Genomic DNA, 16,790 nt, shown 5'->3' with positions numbered 1-16,790 from the left:
GGCAGGATGAACGCTGGGACATCCCGCTCCACGCTGGCCAGAGGTGAGCCAGGTCTGTTCTGAACTCCCAGTTTCCACAGCAGCCTGTGCTGTGCTCCACTGACAATCCCAGCCTCTCTGCAGGGACAGACCCAGCTCAAGTCTGTGTACAAAAGGCTTTCTTAAGCATTCTCAAGAGTCCCCATGGAGACTGGTAGTAGATTATATTCATTCATGTTCTAATTTCCTGCCTGTTAATGTCTGAGTACGGGGAAAAAGCCTTTTAAACATCACTTTCATGTGTTTAGGAAATATAAAAGTAGGCAGTGTGTCTAATCAAAAATAATACAGTTACATTTGAAAACATATATTCCTTTCTAAGCCTCTCTTGGTAACTTTGGAATTTAATAGCATCATACCAAATCTTAGCACCTTTTCTTTAAAGAACATAATGAATTCTTTTAGATTGTTCCATTGACACATTGGGTTGTTAATTTTTTTATATAATGTTGATCATTTCTGTTTTCTTTTTGATGGACTTCTCGTGAGATCTGTTTACAGCTTTCCTTTCACAGCGAACGCAGCTGTTTGTTTCTAAATAGTTTTTACCCGTTCTTCTTGAAGTATTTGTATTGGGAGCCCTTATAATGTCTTCTGGCATCTTGCAGCTGTCATTTAAAGATCATTTCCATGATACTTAAGAATTTCTCTAGGCTAGTTCCTTGTTATGTTTCTCATCCGCTCATTCCATACTTACCTTTTAACATCTACAAGTTTTGGAACCACATTAGTAAACAGCTGTGTGACTTTGTTTGCAGTTCTTTGGTAGTAGGGATTTTTCTTCACATCCAACACATGAATAGATTTTACTGCCATTTTGTGTCAAAGGCTTTTGTCACTATTGATTTCTAAAACTGAGGGTGAATTTAGTCTTCATGTTGCACGGTTTGCTCCTGTGGTCTGGCACAGTGGAACTACATGTGAAGTGTGTTGGGTGCTTAATTGGATGATAGGCTGCTACCATACCAAAATGTAATGTTTTAATTATATGGAGTTTTGTTTTCAAGTACATTCCTGTGATGAGTCGTGGGCATTTATTAGCTGAGGACAGTATTATCCATGATCTCCAGCCACTTAGAAAATTTGTCTTTTCTAAGTATGTTTTTGAACGCAAATCTTAATAAATGCAAGTTGTAAGAGATCAGTGGGGCCTCCATTTAAAAAAATGAGCAGTTCTCTTTTTGTCTTAATTGCCATATTGTGTGATATATTTCTTCCATAATGGTATTTACACTCCTGTAGAATTAAATAACAACTTTCCTGGAGACATTTTTTTATTCCTAAATCTTTGATATGAGGGTAAGAGGTTTAAATATTTCTCTCAGAACTAAAGTAAATCACAAAAACCAATTTCTGTGTTTACTGCACGAGGCCAATTTATTGAGTATGGTGCTGAATGAAGGGCTGTGAGCCACTCATTCTCCTTGGCGCTTCGGATTCCAGTCGTTCTCTGCTTACAGATTGTGTGTTCTAGGACATCGATTCTCAAAATGCTTAGACTTCATTTCTGTGCAGGTTAATTTCTATATAGTTTAACCTGAAATTGTTTTCTCTCCTGGATTTTCTCTCCATATTAATTTTCTTCAAGAAAAAGCACTAAAAAATGCGAGTAAATACCCAAATGACCACTCTGTGTTACTGGCAATTATACACTCAACTATTGATGAGTAATGATTTGTAAATATCACAACTGAACTAATACATCAATGTAACTTTTTTTTTGGTCACACCCTGTTTTCTCTAATCTTTTCCACATATCTGTAGGAGAAGTAGCTTTTAGGAGAAATATTGCAAACATATAATTGAACAGAAGAAAACTCATTTTTGCATTATTTGTGAATATATATTTAAGAACATACTACTGGTGGTTGGTGTGGGGTTTCTTCCCAGTGTTAATAATCATTATTCATATAATGACTGTTTTTAAAAAGTCTTGGAGATCAAGTTACTAAGGAGGTAAAAATTAAAATGCTTATTTTTCCTTTATTAGCAACCACCTTCTGTAGCCACGTCCACTGTCCGCCTGGGACTTCCAGTGCAAGCCAAAGTCGTTCAGTCAACGGCTGCGCCTGTCAGTGCCACGTCTGCCGGGGCTCTGCCGGGAGGCTCTATTCTCTCACATACCACAGTAAGTAGAATATAGGAAGCAAAAGATGGGTGAAGAGAAGGATGTTTGTAATTATAGGGGTTTTTTCCGAAAGGGAATTTTAATGTTCGTGTGTTTGCTTTTATTGCAGACGTAATCTCAGATGTTAATGAGTGTATAGCCAGACTGTGTTATGCAGGCGCTGAGTGACAGCCTAAGTTAAAGTTTAAATTCTGCCACAGACAGAGCAAAGCTCTGCGGTCAGGCTGGGCCGGGTGGTCCTGGCAGCTTCTGCTCAGCGCCTTGTGCTGTCCGGCTGAGCTCTCTGGCTTCTGCAGTCCCGCTTGCTGTGTCTGTCTGAGACCTTTTGGCACTTGCAAGGGTGGCATGTTCAGTCAGAGTTATGAGAGCTGAACCGACTATAGGGTTTGAAAACCTTCAGATATAAACATTAGAAAATTATATATTTCATCTGGATATGAGGAAAAACTTCTCTGAGGGTGCCAGAGCACTGGAACAGGCTGCCCAGAGAGGCTGTGGAGTCTCCTTCTCTGGAGATATTCAAGACCTGCCCAGACACATTCCTGTGTGATCTGCTCTGGGTGAACCTGCTTTAGCAAGTGGGTTGGACTAGATGATCTCCAGAGGTCCCTTCCAACCCCAACCATTCTGTGATTCTGTGGGTGCTGGGGTGTGTGTATCTGATGCTCTGTGCAGCCTAATTAGCTTTCCAGCCTTCCGAGGTTGCAGAGTGTCCAGCACGGTCTTTGTGTGATGCCCAGCCGGGTCCAGGGCGGCTTTGTTCGCCAGGGCTTTGCGCTGGTGCAGGAGCAGATACGCCGCTGCTGGGTTCAAATGAGGTTGGGACACTGTGTTAGTGCATTTGTGTCGTCTGGATCTGAGCTGTCACTGTGGAAAAGGCAATTGTAAACCTGATGATGTGACCACAGATCATTGCAATTGACTTCTTTATATTAAGGGCCAAAATTACAGAAAGTTGAGTTACAGAAGTCACATCATTGTGGTGATCTTAAGGGGCTGGATAATAGCAACTAATTTTCAGTGGTACATGTGTTTTTGTAATAAAAATAACTTTAAATGCGGAGTTTCACTGTTCAGTAAAGGGTGACGAAATTAGGGTTATAATAAGTAAGTAAAGTCAAGGGTTTGATTTTGTCAGTAGGGGTGTATTTGAAAGGAAACAAGTTTTCCTTGTCAGGCTTTCAAGAACTTTGTGGTCAAGTAAAAGAATTAGAATAAGATAATGACCTGTTTTTTCAATATAAAATATTAATAGGTATCAGTAGCTACAACGAGTGCTCAAAATTTGTTCAAGACAACAGTAGCGACTGGAACATCAGCCTCTCAGCAACCTGCAGTAATTGGTGGGCAAACTCAAGCTTCAGCACAAAACCAGGGTCAGCCTCGGCTGCCGCTTCCACCTCATACAACAGCACAAGTCCCAGCACAGCCCCAGGTCATACCGAGCTCTCCTGTACCTGGAACTACGGTTGTATCACAGGTAAGTTTAAAAATACTAGATACTTGGTTTTCTCAGTACTTTATGAACTTCTAAGGTCTATTCAGAAGGAGAAGGAGCTTTTTCTTCATGCAAGCGCACTTTGTGATGGAACAAATACTTCACAAACAACAAACGCTTCCCTTAATTTCAACTAAATGGGATAAAAGTTTTGAGAGGAAGAACACTTGTGGTTGGCTTTCCCCATCCAGCTTTCCCCATCCCATCGTGTCAGCAGTGAAAGAGCTCTTATGTTTCTGCAGACAGAACAATCAGGCCTTCAGTCTATGGACTTCATTATTGTCATGTTGCTGGGTCTCAAAACCATGGCAATACCAAAGAGTAACATTTCTGTTTCTCGGAGTCATTACACCATATAAAAATAATGGCTTGAAAAAATTATAAGCATCCATTTTCCTACTGATAAAGAAAATATTGGATATGATGATGTTTGAGGACTAATTTGATTTTACTGCTGTAGCTGTTTTGTACAAAAACGTAATGAAGCAATAATTTAACAAATTAAGGTAGCTTGGGAAACGTACATTGTGTATTGGGCATCACAAAGGAGAGTGCATCTCCAACAAATTGTTGTGTTACGTCTCATATTTAAGGTTATTTTTATCAAAACAGATTGTAAGTTCTTGAATAGATTTCCTTCATTGGTTTCTTTTTTTTTTGGTTAGTATTTGCGATGTGTGATGTTCAGTTACAGGAAGAAGTGAAGAAAATGCCAAGTAACTAGCAGCAATAGTAAAATAGCTGCAGATGTATTTCAAATATGTCCTGCCTGAATTAGAACAATTTAATCATTTTCCCTGTTCATAGTGATCAGAGCATGCATTGATCCTGATTGACAAATAGCATGGATCTGATATTTGTTTTCTTTGCCTTGTGCAGGAAATGCAAGAGAATGTGAAAAAATGTAAAAACTTTTTAGCTACCCTTATAAAACTTGCTTCTCATAACTCACCATCTCCAGAAACGTCCCGTAATGTGAAAGCTCTGGTTCAGGATTTGTTGGTAAGTATTTAGTTACCTTTCATTTTGCCAGTTATCTATTCAGCTCGTTATTTACATAGGCCAAAAACTATTGTTTTGATCCTAACAATATTTTTGCTATAATGAAAATAGTTGGGCTACATCAAAATGCAAATATTCTGTACATTACATATCTTCAGAAATCTGTTAAAAATTAATATCTCTCTTGGTTTCTGAAAGGGGAAGGGCATCAAAGTATTTAGTATGCGTTTGTCAAAACCACTCTCGATGGATAATATTTTGGTTGTTTATTTAAAAAATGGTGTAAAATACAGGGGTTTTCTTGTTGATTCGTTAAGTTTATTTTCCTCTGAACTGTTTCTCTTCTGAAACAGCAAGAAACTATTAATAGTTTTAACCACGGAATGAATGTAGATAGATGCCTCCACACGTGGTTGAGATTTTCTAGGACTGAGGGAAGGTATTTTGCACTGAGTCTGACTCACTGTGGTCTGTAGTGCAACAGGTGTTTCAGTGAATTGTGTAAATGCGTTGCAACCACATGTTACTGCGGAGCTGGACAAATGGTCAAGCTGCTTAAAATAAATGGAATACAACCTTCAATAAATATATTTATTATGTATGTCTTATTACTTTGTTTTAAATATTATAAGTAGTTACCTTTACTTAGTTAATCTTGTGCAGTTTTCAAAAGTTAAAACAAGTTTTTACTGGACCACTAAATATTATTGTTAAATGACTGATACTTGAAGAAAGTTTTAGGCTTGTCTAAAATAGACAGGTTTCTCTGTTAATGAATTCAAATAAATTTAGATCAACTGCTTTTACATCCAAGTTCTATCACTTCTCCTGAAGGATGCAAAGATTGACCCAGAAGAATTTACAGGCCGCCTTCAGTCGGAACTCAAATCATCTCCTCAGCCATACCTTGTACCTTTCCTTAAGGTAACGTGGATGTTTAGATACATTTATTGTTGTTATAACACTTACAGTGTTCTGTGGTAAAAGGCAATTTTTTGCAAAGAAGCACAACATTCACATTTGGAAGCACCAGAAGTTATTTCTATAGAATGCTTCGAGTAATTTCATAAGCTTTTTCTATGTTATTTTTGTAATCTATGTTTGAGTCACTGATAACTTGCAATGTATGTGTAACAGTGATTATGGAAAACTAAACTCAGTGATGTTGAAATAATTGATTAGCTGATCCTGCTTGTAATCTGGAACTAATCTATAACAGAAGTTCTAATGTAGATACCAAAGTGATTTACATGCGGGGTAAATTTAACTTTTAATTGGTTCTCGTACATTAGCTACAGTAGTTTCCATATGCAAGATTATATACAAACATAGAAAGTGTGTTTAATTTTGCTCCAACAAAACCACAACTATAATTTAAAAAGCATTTTTCGTCTAGTCCAAGACTTCTCAGTTTAGGACAGATTTCCTCACTTTCTTCTCTCCCTTCAACTTTTCTTCAGAACTCTCCCTCTGCTTCTGTTTTTTCCAAGTATTATTAACCCTTGTTTGTGCCTTTTCTGACTCTTACACTGCAGTCACTTCTAGCATCATGATAAGTTTTAACTTGTTTTCTTTCTTTGAAGTCCTTTCTTGGCAACAGGCATTAAGTCTTTAAATAAATACTAGAAGTTTAGAAAGAACTGTAGCTTGGGCTAAACACTGTTGCATTCTACAGCTGCCTGGGGGGAGCACTTCAAAAGAATGCTACTACCACTTAAAAAGTAAAAAGTTTATTCGTGAAGGTACAGTATAACCTTTTAGAACTATATTTTTTGGTTGAACTGGTCTGAACATGAAGCATACAATAGTACACTTTTCTAATCCAGTCAGAATACATTAGATCAGTAATCATACAGTAAACAGCTATTCCTGTAGGGCATCAACAGTTAAATCTTCTTGTTCTAGGTACTGGAGGCATGTCAGGAGAAGTAAATTGGTGCAGCGTACGTGTCTAGCATGTGGTGGGAATAGGGTTGTTCCTGTGGTTCTGCCTTTTCTCGTTCCATTTTCTGCCCTTCCAAAGACCTAAGCTACAAGTTCTAGGTACTCTTGAGGAGGGGAGCTGGTATAGTGGAATTAGGGCACATCAAAATGTACAGAGTGGCTACATCCAAATTGAAAGCGTATTAAAAATGCAACCTGAACTTGCCCTTTTGCAAAATACGTTCGATCTTATTTCTTTTTGACCAATAGGCAGATAGTGAAATTAGAAAGAAAGCTGCATTCTTTTAATTAAGTTTACAGCAAATTTAAAAATGTTTGTTGTCAACCTACTCAATTCGATATTTCATAAACTTTCTTCTGTTTTTAGAAAAGTCTACCTGCATTGAGACAATCTTTACTGAATAGTCAACATTCAGTTTTGCAAGGACAGCCGTCTCAGCAGCCACTTCAACAAACCAAGCTACCACAAGTTATACCTCAATCTGCCTCTGGAAGCATTTCCTCTGTTGTCGCAACGCAGACAATAGGAATAAGGCAACCAAACAACATTTGCACAGTCTCTGTATCAAATACAGTGCAGCCTCCTCAGGTTAAGGTGGTACAGTCAAATCAGAGTTCTCAACTGGTAGGTACTGTAGTATAAAAGAGAATTTCTTAAACTGAATGGCAGTTTTCAATGTTATTTTTATTGCAGCTTGTTTGCTAAAGTGTTTTTTTTCTTTGTATCATATTCTGTGATATATAGTACTACCTCATTTTATGGCAGCTCACATGTATGTTCAACCCTTAGTTTAGTTAACTTTATTAACATAGCTTGAATTTAAGAAAGTGCGCTCTTGATCTTTTTGTCTGGAATACAGTGATTGTTTTATGAGCATGGTAGAATTTGAGTTAATTACAAATGTAGAACAAAAAGCTCTTCAAGACTTACAAGCAATAGTATGATTTTTAGTATGTCGTTAGGTATGCTGCTTTGCTTAGTTTGGTCTGCATTAAAATTAACTCTGTCTCATTTTAAACTCTTCTGTAATACACAAAGTTATAAAATCTTGTAGAAGAATAGCTGTATTGTACCAGCATGTTTTGTTTAGAAATAGTGTCATACTTTGTTATTTACTGAAATATATCACTGTTGGGCCTATTGGATCATTATATGCTCAGACTCATTAATTTCAAGGGCACTGTCAATGAGGCAACTATACAGCCAATTACCCACTGAGAGCGCAGTGAATTATCTTGCTGTTATATAGGATCTTGCGTGTGTGTTTACAATTGTAATTATGTTTAGAATCTTTACAAGGCCTTGAGTTTATACAGGCGTTTTCATCCTTCAAGCAAAGATGTTAAGAGTTTCTTTGTGGTTTCTGTATGTATGAGTAAAGTACTTGACTTGGTTTCAAAATCGACAGGTTCCAGAGGTGCGTCAGGTTGGTAAAAATTTATATTATCAAGATTCAGAATTACACATATGATAAAACCTTAGAGTGACCTACCCTTGAGTTTATAGGCTCTCTAAAAGATATAAATAATTTGTAGAGTGTGTGGAGAAGAATATTTCCTTTGCTTTAGTTTAAAATTAGCGGTGCACAATCTGAAAATGTCTGAGCCATCTGAGCCATGTCATTGAACCTTCCTAGCAGTTAAATTACCAATTTAAAAATCAAATTAATATAATTTTACCATCCTTTAGTGAGCATATTTTTAATGTGTAAGAACATCTTGGATGGGAAGACTACGGACTCTGACTTTTGTAATACACACAAGATATTTGGATATTTTGCACCTTAGCTTGGCTGCTTTCTGTTCAGCCACTTGTGTTCTTTCTTGTTCTAAGATGGGTTCTCCCCACCCTTTCTGGACTGTTGTATTCATTAGAAAAGTGTTCCTCAGTCTTTTTGTGACTTCTTTTTGATTTGTCAGACTGAATTGACAATAGCTTTGGTTCCTCCAGGTAAGGGAAAGGGAGTTGGTTGTAACTAGAGACAGTAGGTGTAAAAATTACTCCCTGTCCTGAGGAAAGCAAATTTCTGACAGCAGCTGACAGGTTCCTTACAAGTAAAAACATTAAGTCTAGCCTTATCTCATGCCACCATCTTAGGACTAACCTCAGCTTGCACCCCACCTTTTGAGAAACACTCATGTAGAACAAAAGTGTGTCTGTAAGTTTACAGGAATTCTTACTCTTATGATCATAGTTCTCATGGAATATTTTGTGAATGGTATAAAGCCAAATTTATAGGAGAAACACTTTCTGTCTCTGACATGTCAGTGCATACTCAAAGCAAGCAATTGTGCTGTTAACTGAAGTAGAGATTAACAATGAGAAGAGTTGCTCTGTTCAACATACCTGTGCAATATGTGGGAGCTGAAAACTGCTAAAGAAATATATTGTAGAGATTGATCTGATGGGCAAAAAGTTGTTTTTCTGTGTGTAAGGAGGTTGTAGGTCTAGGACTGAATTTTCATCCTACTGAGGATGTGAAATGACTGCTATGTTTTCAAAAGGTAGCAAATTGTGCGGAGCAAAACTCTGCTTATTACTATTCCTTTCCTAGAAAATACTTAGGGAGAAGTGAATATATCAAAAGTTATAATTTATTTGCTTTATTGCAAAATGGACTTTCTGTATTTGCTTTCAATTTGTCAGTAATTAGTTAACAGAAGCAAGCATTACATTAACAAAATACTTCTTAATGGCCCTCAAATTATTTCTGTACAGACAAAAGCAGCATCAGACAGTAAGGGTTACTGCATTAAAAAAGCCTTACATAGCACAACCACCATCAGCTCGGGTGCCAAGCAGACAAATCAGCAGCATCTCCATATCACACGAGTGAATGTTGATAAGTATTTCCTTCTTTGTGGTGACAGTGATCACACTCTTCACTCCTCTTAGTCCTCCTTGAAATGGGAGCACAGCAAAGAGCTGCTGGCCATCTTGCCTGGGACTTGTCCGGAAGAGGAGGATTACAGCTGGCTGGCCTGGGGGTGCCCAGCGCTCATGGAGGGAACTGGCTGAGCTCCAGATTTTCCAAGCCTGAAGCTCACGGGAGAGAGTTCCAGCTGGCTTTGCAAACTGTCCAGCTGCGGAAGGGCAAGCTTGTTTTAGGAATATAGATCCTTTCATACCAGTCAGTTTGCAATAGTCTAGTTTCTTTTAAAATGTGGAGAATCTGTTAGCTGTTCCTTTCTTTTGACTTTCCTGTTTTACGAAGGGATCAGATGTGGTGATAGTTCTTACAGTTATACGGACTTATCTTGCAATACGGAAGTTCTGTGTGCACTGTTCAGCATGCAATGGAGATTCAGCATTCAGTATGGACGGAGGACTAGAGGAAAGCAAATGTCACTCCAGTCTTCAAAAAGGACAAGAAGGAGGACCCGGGTAACAATAGACCGGTCAGCCTCACCTCCATCCCTGGGAAACTGATGGAACGACTTATCCTTGGTGCCATCTCAAGGCATGTCAGGAATAAGAGGGTCATTAGCGGCAGTCACCATGGCTTCACCCAGGGGAAGTCATGCTTGACCAACCTCATTGACTTTTATGAGGACATAACAGGATGGATGGATGATGGCAGAGTGGTGGATTTGATCTACCTTGACTTGAGTGAGACATTTGACACAGTCTCCCACAGCATCCGTATAGCTTAGAGGTTGTGGAGTCTCCTTCTCTGCAGATATTCCAACCCGCCTGGACACCTTCCTGTGTAACCTTATCTGGGTGTTCCTGCTCCATGGGGGGATTGCACTGGATGATCTTTTGAGGTCCCTTCCAATCCCTGACATTCTGGGATTCTTAGTGGAGAAGAGATTGTTTTATTTTTCTGTTTTGTGAAGTGTTGGAATCATGTTCCAAACCCATGAAAGAGCTGTGCTCGAAGAGCAAGATAGTGCTGTTAGTATGGGTGACTACTTCTAGCTAGGGAAAAGAGAATAATCTTAGGTTAATATTTTATTGATGAGACACTAATGAGATAAGCCAGCAATCAATTTTTTAAATTGTTCTAAGTGCAATGTTCAAAGTTTGTCTAAATTGTCATTCTTAGCGACAGGAGCTCTATATGGCCTTATATATGCAGACGTTACCTGTCTTGTTCTGGATGTTACAGCAGGTAGAATTTCTATGAGTAAAGGAGATGTTCTTTATTAAATGTGTTGAAGTTGTAAGTAGATTGATGAGTAATGGAGATTGATTAGCACTTTATATGTAGCATTGCTGCTGCATCGTAAGAAGGAGGTACTCCCGGAGGTTGAAGCCAAATATTAAATTTAAATGATAAATTATAAAGAAACAGTAAGAAATTCAAAGTGATCCATCTTAATTAAAACAAATTCTGCAAAGCAATATAAAGATTTCTACATATCTAGAATTAGGAAAGATGTATAGAAATACATGTGGACCACTGTTGCTGCAGCAAATTGTGCATAGTGTCCAGAGGGGAGATTTTGCCATCCTTCGAAGTTCTATTAGAATAGTATTGCTAAAATATTTACTGACACTTTCCCAGAGCCTGTCATAGTTGTTTGAGGCTGTCAAAAGGTGAAATGGAGTAATAGAATTTGGAAACAAAATAAACCAGCAGAATAAGCATTACGTTATATGGCAATATTCTGCTTTGCTTTTTAATTCTCTACTGAAGCTTATGTTGAGGAGTGATTGTAATTTGTACATGTTTTAGTGATTCACAGGAAATAATTTTCTTTCTGTCCTGTGAGCAAGGCACCTTAGAAATGGAAGAGTAAAATATGGCTATTTGGATAAAAGGGAGTAGTTTCTATTAATGAAGATCTAGTCGCTGACTTGGAATTTGGTGTACAATAACATTTAAAGAAAAATGGCTCTTGAGCAGCAGATGTCTGGGATTTATTAGCAGGTACAAAACCTACACCTGACAGTCTGTGTACCTGTTTGAAAGACAGCCTCATCGTTTTCTGAGTTGTTATCATGGTCTTTACTTTAAGAATTTTGTGGGCTATTCGTTAATGTAGGGAGGATATTGACATTGAATGCTGTTTGGAAGCCAGTAACAAAAGATGGCAATTAAAGGACAGACTTGAAAGCAAAGACTAAAAGGAAAACATAAGAGAATTAAACACACGTAACTTGGTCAAACATTCACTAAAGAGGAGCATAAAAAACATTTACAAATATTTTAAGGGTTTAAACATTAAAGCATATCAATGAATTTGAGTGGTCTAAGAGTATTAATATGAATGGCAGGATATAATTAAGGGAAGTAACGTTTAGGCAGGATATAGGGCAAAATATCCTTACAGTAAAACAGGTTTTGACATTCAAAATCAGAATTGTATAATAAATTGGGGAGCAGGTAGGACAACTGATCTAGTGGCTTTTGGTTTTATTTTTCTTCATTGCTTCTTTGAGAACATATGTCCAATGGAACAATATTGTTGCAGTATTAACATTAAACATTACCAACTGAGTTTTTAAAATGTCATTTTTTTTTAATTTGGAAGGAAAAATAATTGCTTATGCAAATTTTGAGGCACTGTTGAAAAATTGTTACTATTACAGTATGGTAAACGGTGGTAAATATGAACTCTAGGCCCATAAAAGCATGAACATTGTAAGTTAATGCTGCCAGATTACATGATAGCTGAGGTTTGATATGACATTTATCTTCAGGAGTGAGTAGACTGATAAATCACAAGTGGCATAGCCACAAGTGAGTTATCAAGTGTTTACTCATGAGTGAAGATAAATGTCATATCAGACCACAGCCATTCTGAATTTTGTACAAGTGGCTTGTTTCTTCCTTCCACAGTACTTTTTTTTTTTACCTTAATTGAGAGAAAAAATGCTTGGTAAAGGCTATTTTCCAAATTCATTTAAATTTTCCATTATTTGCAGAAACTTCTATTTCATATGCTTTTGTTTTTATTGCTGTATTTTATACACTTAAGATTTTGGATCAGATGCTTTTGTTGCAATGTGTGATTTGTGTAAATTGAGTCGTGCTGATTTTGCAGCCCTTGTCAAGTAAGGGGGAGCATATTGGAGCGCCATATACATCTGCGCTGGTGAAGGAGCATCTGGATTGTTGAGACTTGCAAAACCCTTGTCCTTGAACACTTTAGCAGTTCTAACTTAATTGTCCTAAAGGACTTCTCAATGCTTTGTAGATAGTAGCTTTCATTTTTATTTAGTATCTCCAGTTCAGGTAAGAGAGAAAACCAGACGTCACCAGTCTTTCTACATTTATACATTTCTATTTTTATATACTTTAGGCTGAATTCTTTCTAAGTCTGTATTTGTTGGTCATCTGTTTTGTTCATTATTGGTCTATGTTCACATCTGTAATGTAATTGCGGATGATGACTGTAATACCAGATAGTCGTTCCATCCACAGGTCACACACATCTTCTTCTCTTTCATACCAATGTAGTTTTTTTTTCCTTCTGTGGACTATTCTGTATCTTATTAAAATACACTTGTACATGTTTCTTGTGCATCAAAATGCAGTCAAATTCAACTTTTTCCATCATTTTCACTTATCACCTCCATGTCTTTTCTGTTTTTCAGCATGGTAGCAACCTTATTCTTTCCCCTCAGAGTGTCACTACTTTCTCACTGCCTATCTTGCCCAAGTAAATTTACATAGGTACACTCCATTCCTTTGCTTAGTGCAAATGCTCCATTTTCCTTCAGTGTCTATAGTTGAAGCTGAATCTTTAATATTTTTTTTAACTTTTTCTGTAAGGTAGCTATTACTAACACTTCTACATCCACAGGTTCATTATGACTTCAACTTTTAGTATTTGAGGATGTACAGAATGCAATTTTGTAACTTCAAAAGTCTTGTTCCCTCATTGCACTTTTCTTTGTAGTTTTTACCTCCCTTCCGATTTGGGAGCCCTGGTTCCTGCTGATGGAATAATTTACGATTTGTTCCATAGCCTCTTTATTCTCTGCTTTTATATCTCATTTGAAAATAGTTTCTCCTTTCCTTTTCTCCATAGCGTACTTTGAAGTCAGAGATTTGACCGTTTGTTATTCAGCTAAATAATATGGTTTTAGATACACTTTGTAAGGCTAATGCTGACAAAAGGTGCAGTGGTCGTCGTTTCTATCATGTAGCGGTGTGTAGTGTCACGTATTGTCCGTAGCAGGGAATGCGTCATCCTTCGGCTGCGAGACTGAGCCGTGTCATTGGGAACAAGCAGACATGTGCAATGGGAGTGACGTTGTGAGCATGAAGAGCGCGTGACTTCTGAAGCTGTCATGCCCGAGTTGTGCTTGTCACCTTATTCACAGCTATTTGCCTGTGTTTTGTTGTCGAAGTTTGTTTATGGATGTTTTGTTTTCCAGCTCTGCAGCAACCACACGTCTTTTTGAATCTTCTGTTCTTTATACCTGTGCCTACCTTGTACCCGGTTTCATGAACATACATTTTGCTGTTGCTTAGACATGACCTTTGCAGTGTTTTTTTTTTCCTTTTGATTTGTTTATGGGTCAAATTATAAGTTTCTAACCCTGTTTCACTTTTGGGTAAGGACTTCAAAACTTGATTTAGTAGTAAGTGAAACCTTGAGAATATCTGATGAACTTTTAAATGATGCCTCATTTGCTACATATGATCACCACAAAACATTGTTTTCTTTCTTATGTATATCTGACTTTGGAACCCATAATATTTTAGAACTTTCTTTTAGTATATATTTTCTTTAAACAACATAGACACATAGCAAAAAGCCAAATGGTTGTAGGTGGATACCACTAAAATTATTGCAGCACGTTCTACAAAAATGCTTTTCTTCCTAGTAAAATTTATGAATACAGAACTCTAAGCTTTCATATATACCTTACTACTATGAAATATATTTTTGATGAAGATTGTGACATATGACATTTGTGTCGAATATTATTTGATTTTCCTAAAGAATAATGGCAAAATTTGTATATACACACACACACAACCACATGCATTACATGACTATGACTTTTGTCACTAGCTGGTTGTGCTTTTAGAGATCCACATGCTTATATTGGTAACTACAGGTATTAGTATATTTACGTTGTGTGTGTTTGTGTATAAAGAGTATAATATAAGTATACTTTTTTTTAATAATAGCAGATTATCCAGTCAACATCTGCTCAAACTGTGAAACGAAACCCTGCTTGCCAGACTACCCAGATTAGGATGCCAGTGGTAATAACTCAGACCATTAGACCACAAGGTATGGGTTTAAATGTTTTAGTGAGATTGTTACCTTTGTATGAATTTCATTGTAATTACAAACTAGTAGCATGGGAAAAACTGACACTGTTGACATTGGCAGGCTTGACTTTTTTCTTTTATACTTCCTAGTGGCTGAGGAATGCATGTTTTCGCTATGCAGATTCAAGGTATTTCGGACTGATACAGTGGAATGTTTTGAAACAACGTTAGAACTAAACTCTCGCATGCTTAGCTCCTTACTCAGCAGTTTTACATGGAAAGTTCTGAAGGAAGTCAGGAACTTGACTCTTACTGTCCTAAAGCTCTAACTCTGGGCCAAGAAGGGTATTCTTCTTTTTTTCCTGAAGCCTAGAGGATGCCTCAATTTAATAATTCTGCTTTTAATTCTTACTGCTCAAGCGGAATGTGATAGTCACTGTCTCAGCTGCAGAAGTCAAGGTAGGAGTCTGAGAGAAATTTCTCAACCCATGTGCTTTGGTTTTTTATAATTTCCCTGCCAGTTTGTTTACTCCTTGGTGAGGTCAGAGACCGAGTGCAGCAACCAGATAAGCCACGATTAGCCAGGGGAGCCAGAGGTGTGGTTTGCACACAGCTTCCCCCTCTGTGCACATCTGGATTAAAGTCTGCCTGATACATCCCACTGTTTAAGAGGGTTATTGAAGCTTTCTTGCTTTCTAATAAATATCCAGTTGTTTCTTTCCACAACTAGGCCTGTTAGGCTTGGGTTTTATTTTTCCTGGTTACATATGAGAGTATCTTTTTGGATGTGGGCATTTAGATGATTGAGGATTTGTAATGGAATACAGAGCTTGTCATCTTTAGGTGTTGAATTGGAAATCAAACTAGTTTAAATGCACATAAAAGCTATTGCTGTCTGTTTGACGTTACTGCTTTGTCTTCTCGGTTCTCCTTGGGAAAATAAAGCATTAAAACCCCCAGTGATCACACTTAATAGCAGTTGATGGTTCTACTCGCTCTGTTCTCTTTGGAGAATCCAGAGGTTGGGTGGACATGGAGACCGAGCTGTCACTGTAATCCTGTAGGCTGTTTTTCTAAATTAGGAAGAAATGCATTTACTTGTCATAAAAGGTATGTAGTTCATAACACTGATACTCATATCCTGAGTTTATTAGCAGGGAAGGTATTTGGCACCTTATAGCATGAACTTTCACTTCTGACTAACGTGTCTGAGAATGAAGGCTGATACAATTTCTTTGCTTGTTCAGTCTCCAAGTTGTGGATGTCGACAGTGTGCCAATAATTTGCATGATACTGGCGTCTTTTAAACAGTGGATTCGGAATATGAATTCATTCATAACAGCCGTTGATGAGCCAATGAAATATAACTTAACTGGCAGTTTGGCTTATGGAAGACAACAGTTCAGAAAAGCCAGTTCACTCAAAGCCCTGCTTTCAGGTGGGCTTATTCCTATTTACAAGCTTGTTTAAGCCCAGTACTATATTAATTACACAGACAAAGCAAACAGAATAGAAATTTAGAAAACATCCCATTGTAAAACTGTTCATCCTGCAGCCCATGTCTAGGCAAAAGTCCATCTGTGTGCTTGCAGCCCTGAGAAATGCTGCTGTGGCGTCCTGGCAGACACCAGCTGAGTTTGATCTTCATATGTTGTTTAAGTGTTCTGCTGTACACACCAGTACTGGCCTAGGTATTCCTGTAGGAGGAGGTAAGATACTGGAATAGGAGCTGGTCTCTAGTGCACATTCCAGCAGTATATACCTTTATGGAGTGTGGCTTTTTAAGGATAGTTACACCACAACTGAGCTGGATTCCACACAATGGTGCATTTTCCTTTTCTAGTGTGATGTATCTTTACATGAATATTGATGCATCCAAGTGAACAGACTATAATGCTTTTTAAAACAGTAGTATAGATAAAGTTGGTAGGCTTTAAGGACTTTTATATTAATAAAATTACTTCCACACCAGGGGAACTAACACTATAGTTATTAC

The 16,790-nt window shown here is 37.6% G+C and overlaps 1 protein-coding gene across 4 annotated transcripts in view; it reads left to right on the top strand.

Annotated features, from left to right (window-relative positions):
* LOC308044820 (transcription initiation factor TFIID subunit 4-like) overlaps positions 1–16,790 on the top strand; it is a gene marked incomplete at its 5' end in the record, with an annotated part of 133,471 nt that overhangs the window by 13,737 nt on the left and 102,944 nt on the right. For 3 of the 4 annotated variants that reach the window (XR_013922662.1, XM_080351696.1, XM_080351698.1), the window contains 6 exons: positions 2,030–2,167; positions 3,423–3,647; positions 4,545–4,667; positions 5,502–5,591; positions 6,979–7,236; positions 14,708–14,813. Coding sequence is in view for 3 of the 4 variants with exons in the window: in XM_080351696.1 (XP_080207822.1) it covers positions 2,030–2,167; positions 3,423–3,647; positions 4,545–4,667; positions 5,502–5,591; positions 6,979–7,236; positions 14,708–14,813 (940 nt within the window). The remainder of the gene's footprint in view (positions 1–2,029; positions 2,168–3,422; positions 3,648–4,544; positions 4,668–5,501; positions 5,592–6,978; positions 7,237–14,707; positions 14,814–16,790) is intronic. The other variant, XM_080351697.1, reaches the window with a different exon arrangement.

Source organism: Nesoenas mayeri (genome assembly GCF_963082525.1).
Source record: "Nesoenas mayeri genome assembly, chromosome: 12".
Taxonomy (NCBI): Eukaryota; Metazoa; Chordata; class Aves; order Columbiformes; family Columbidae; genus Nesoenas; species Nesoenas mayeri.
The sequence above is the reverse complement of the archived record's forward strand: the minus strand, read 5'-3'. Positions and strand labels throughout refer to the sequence as shown.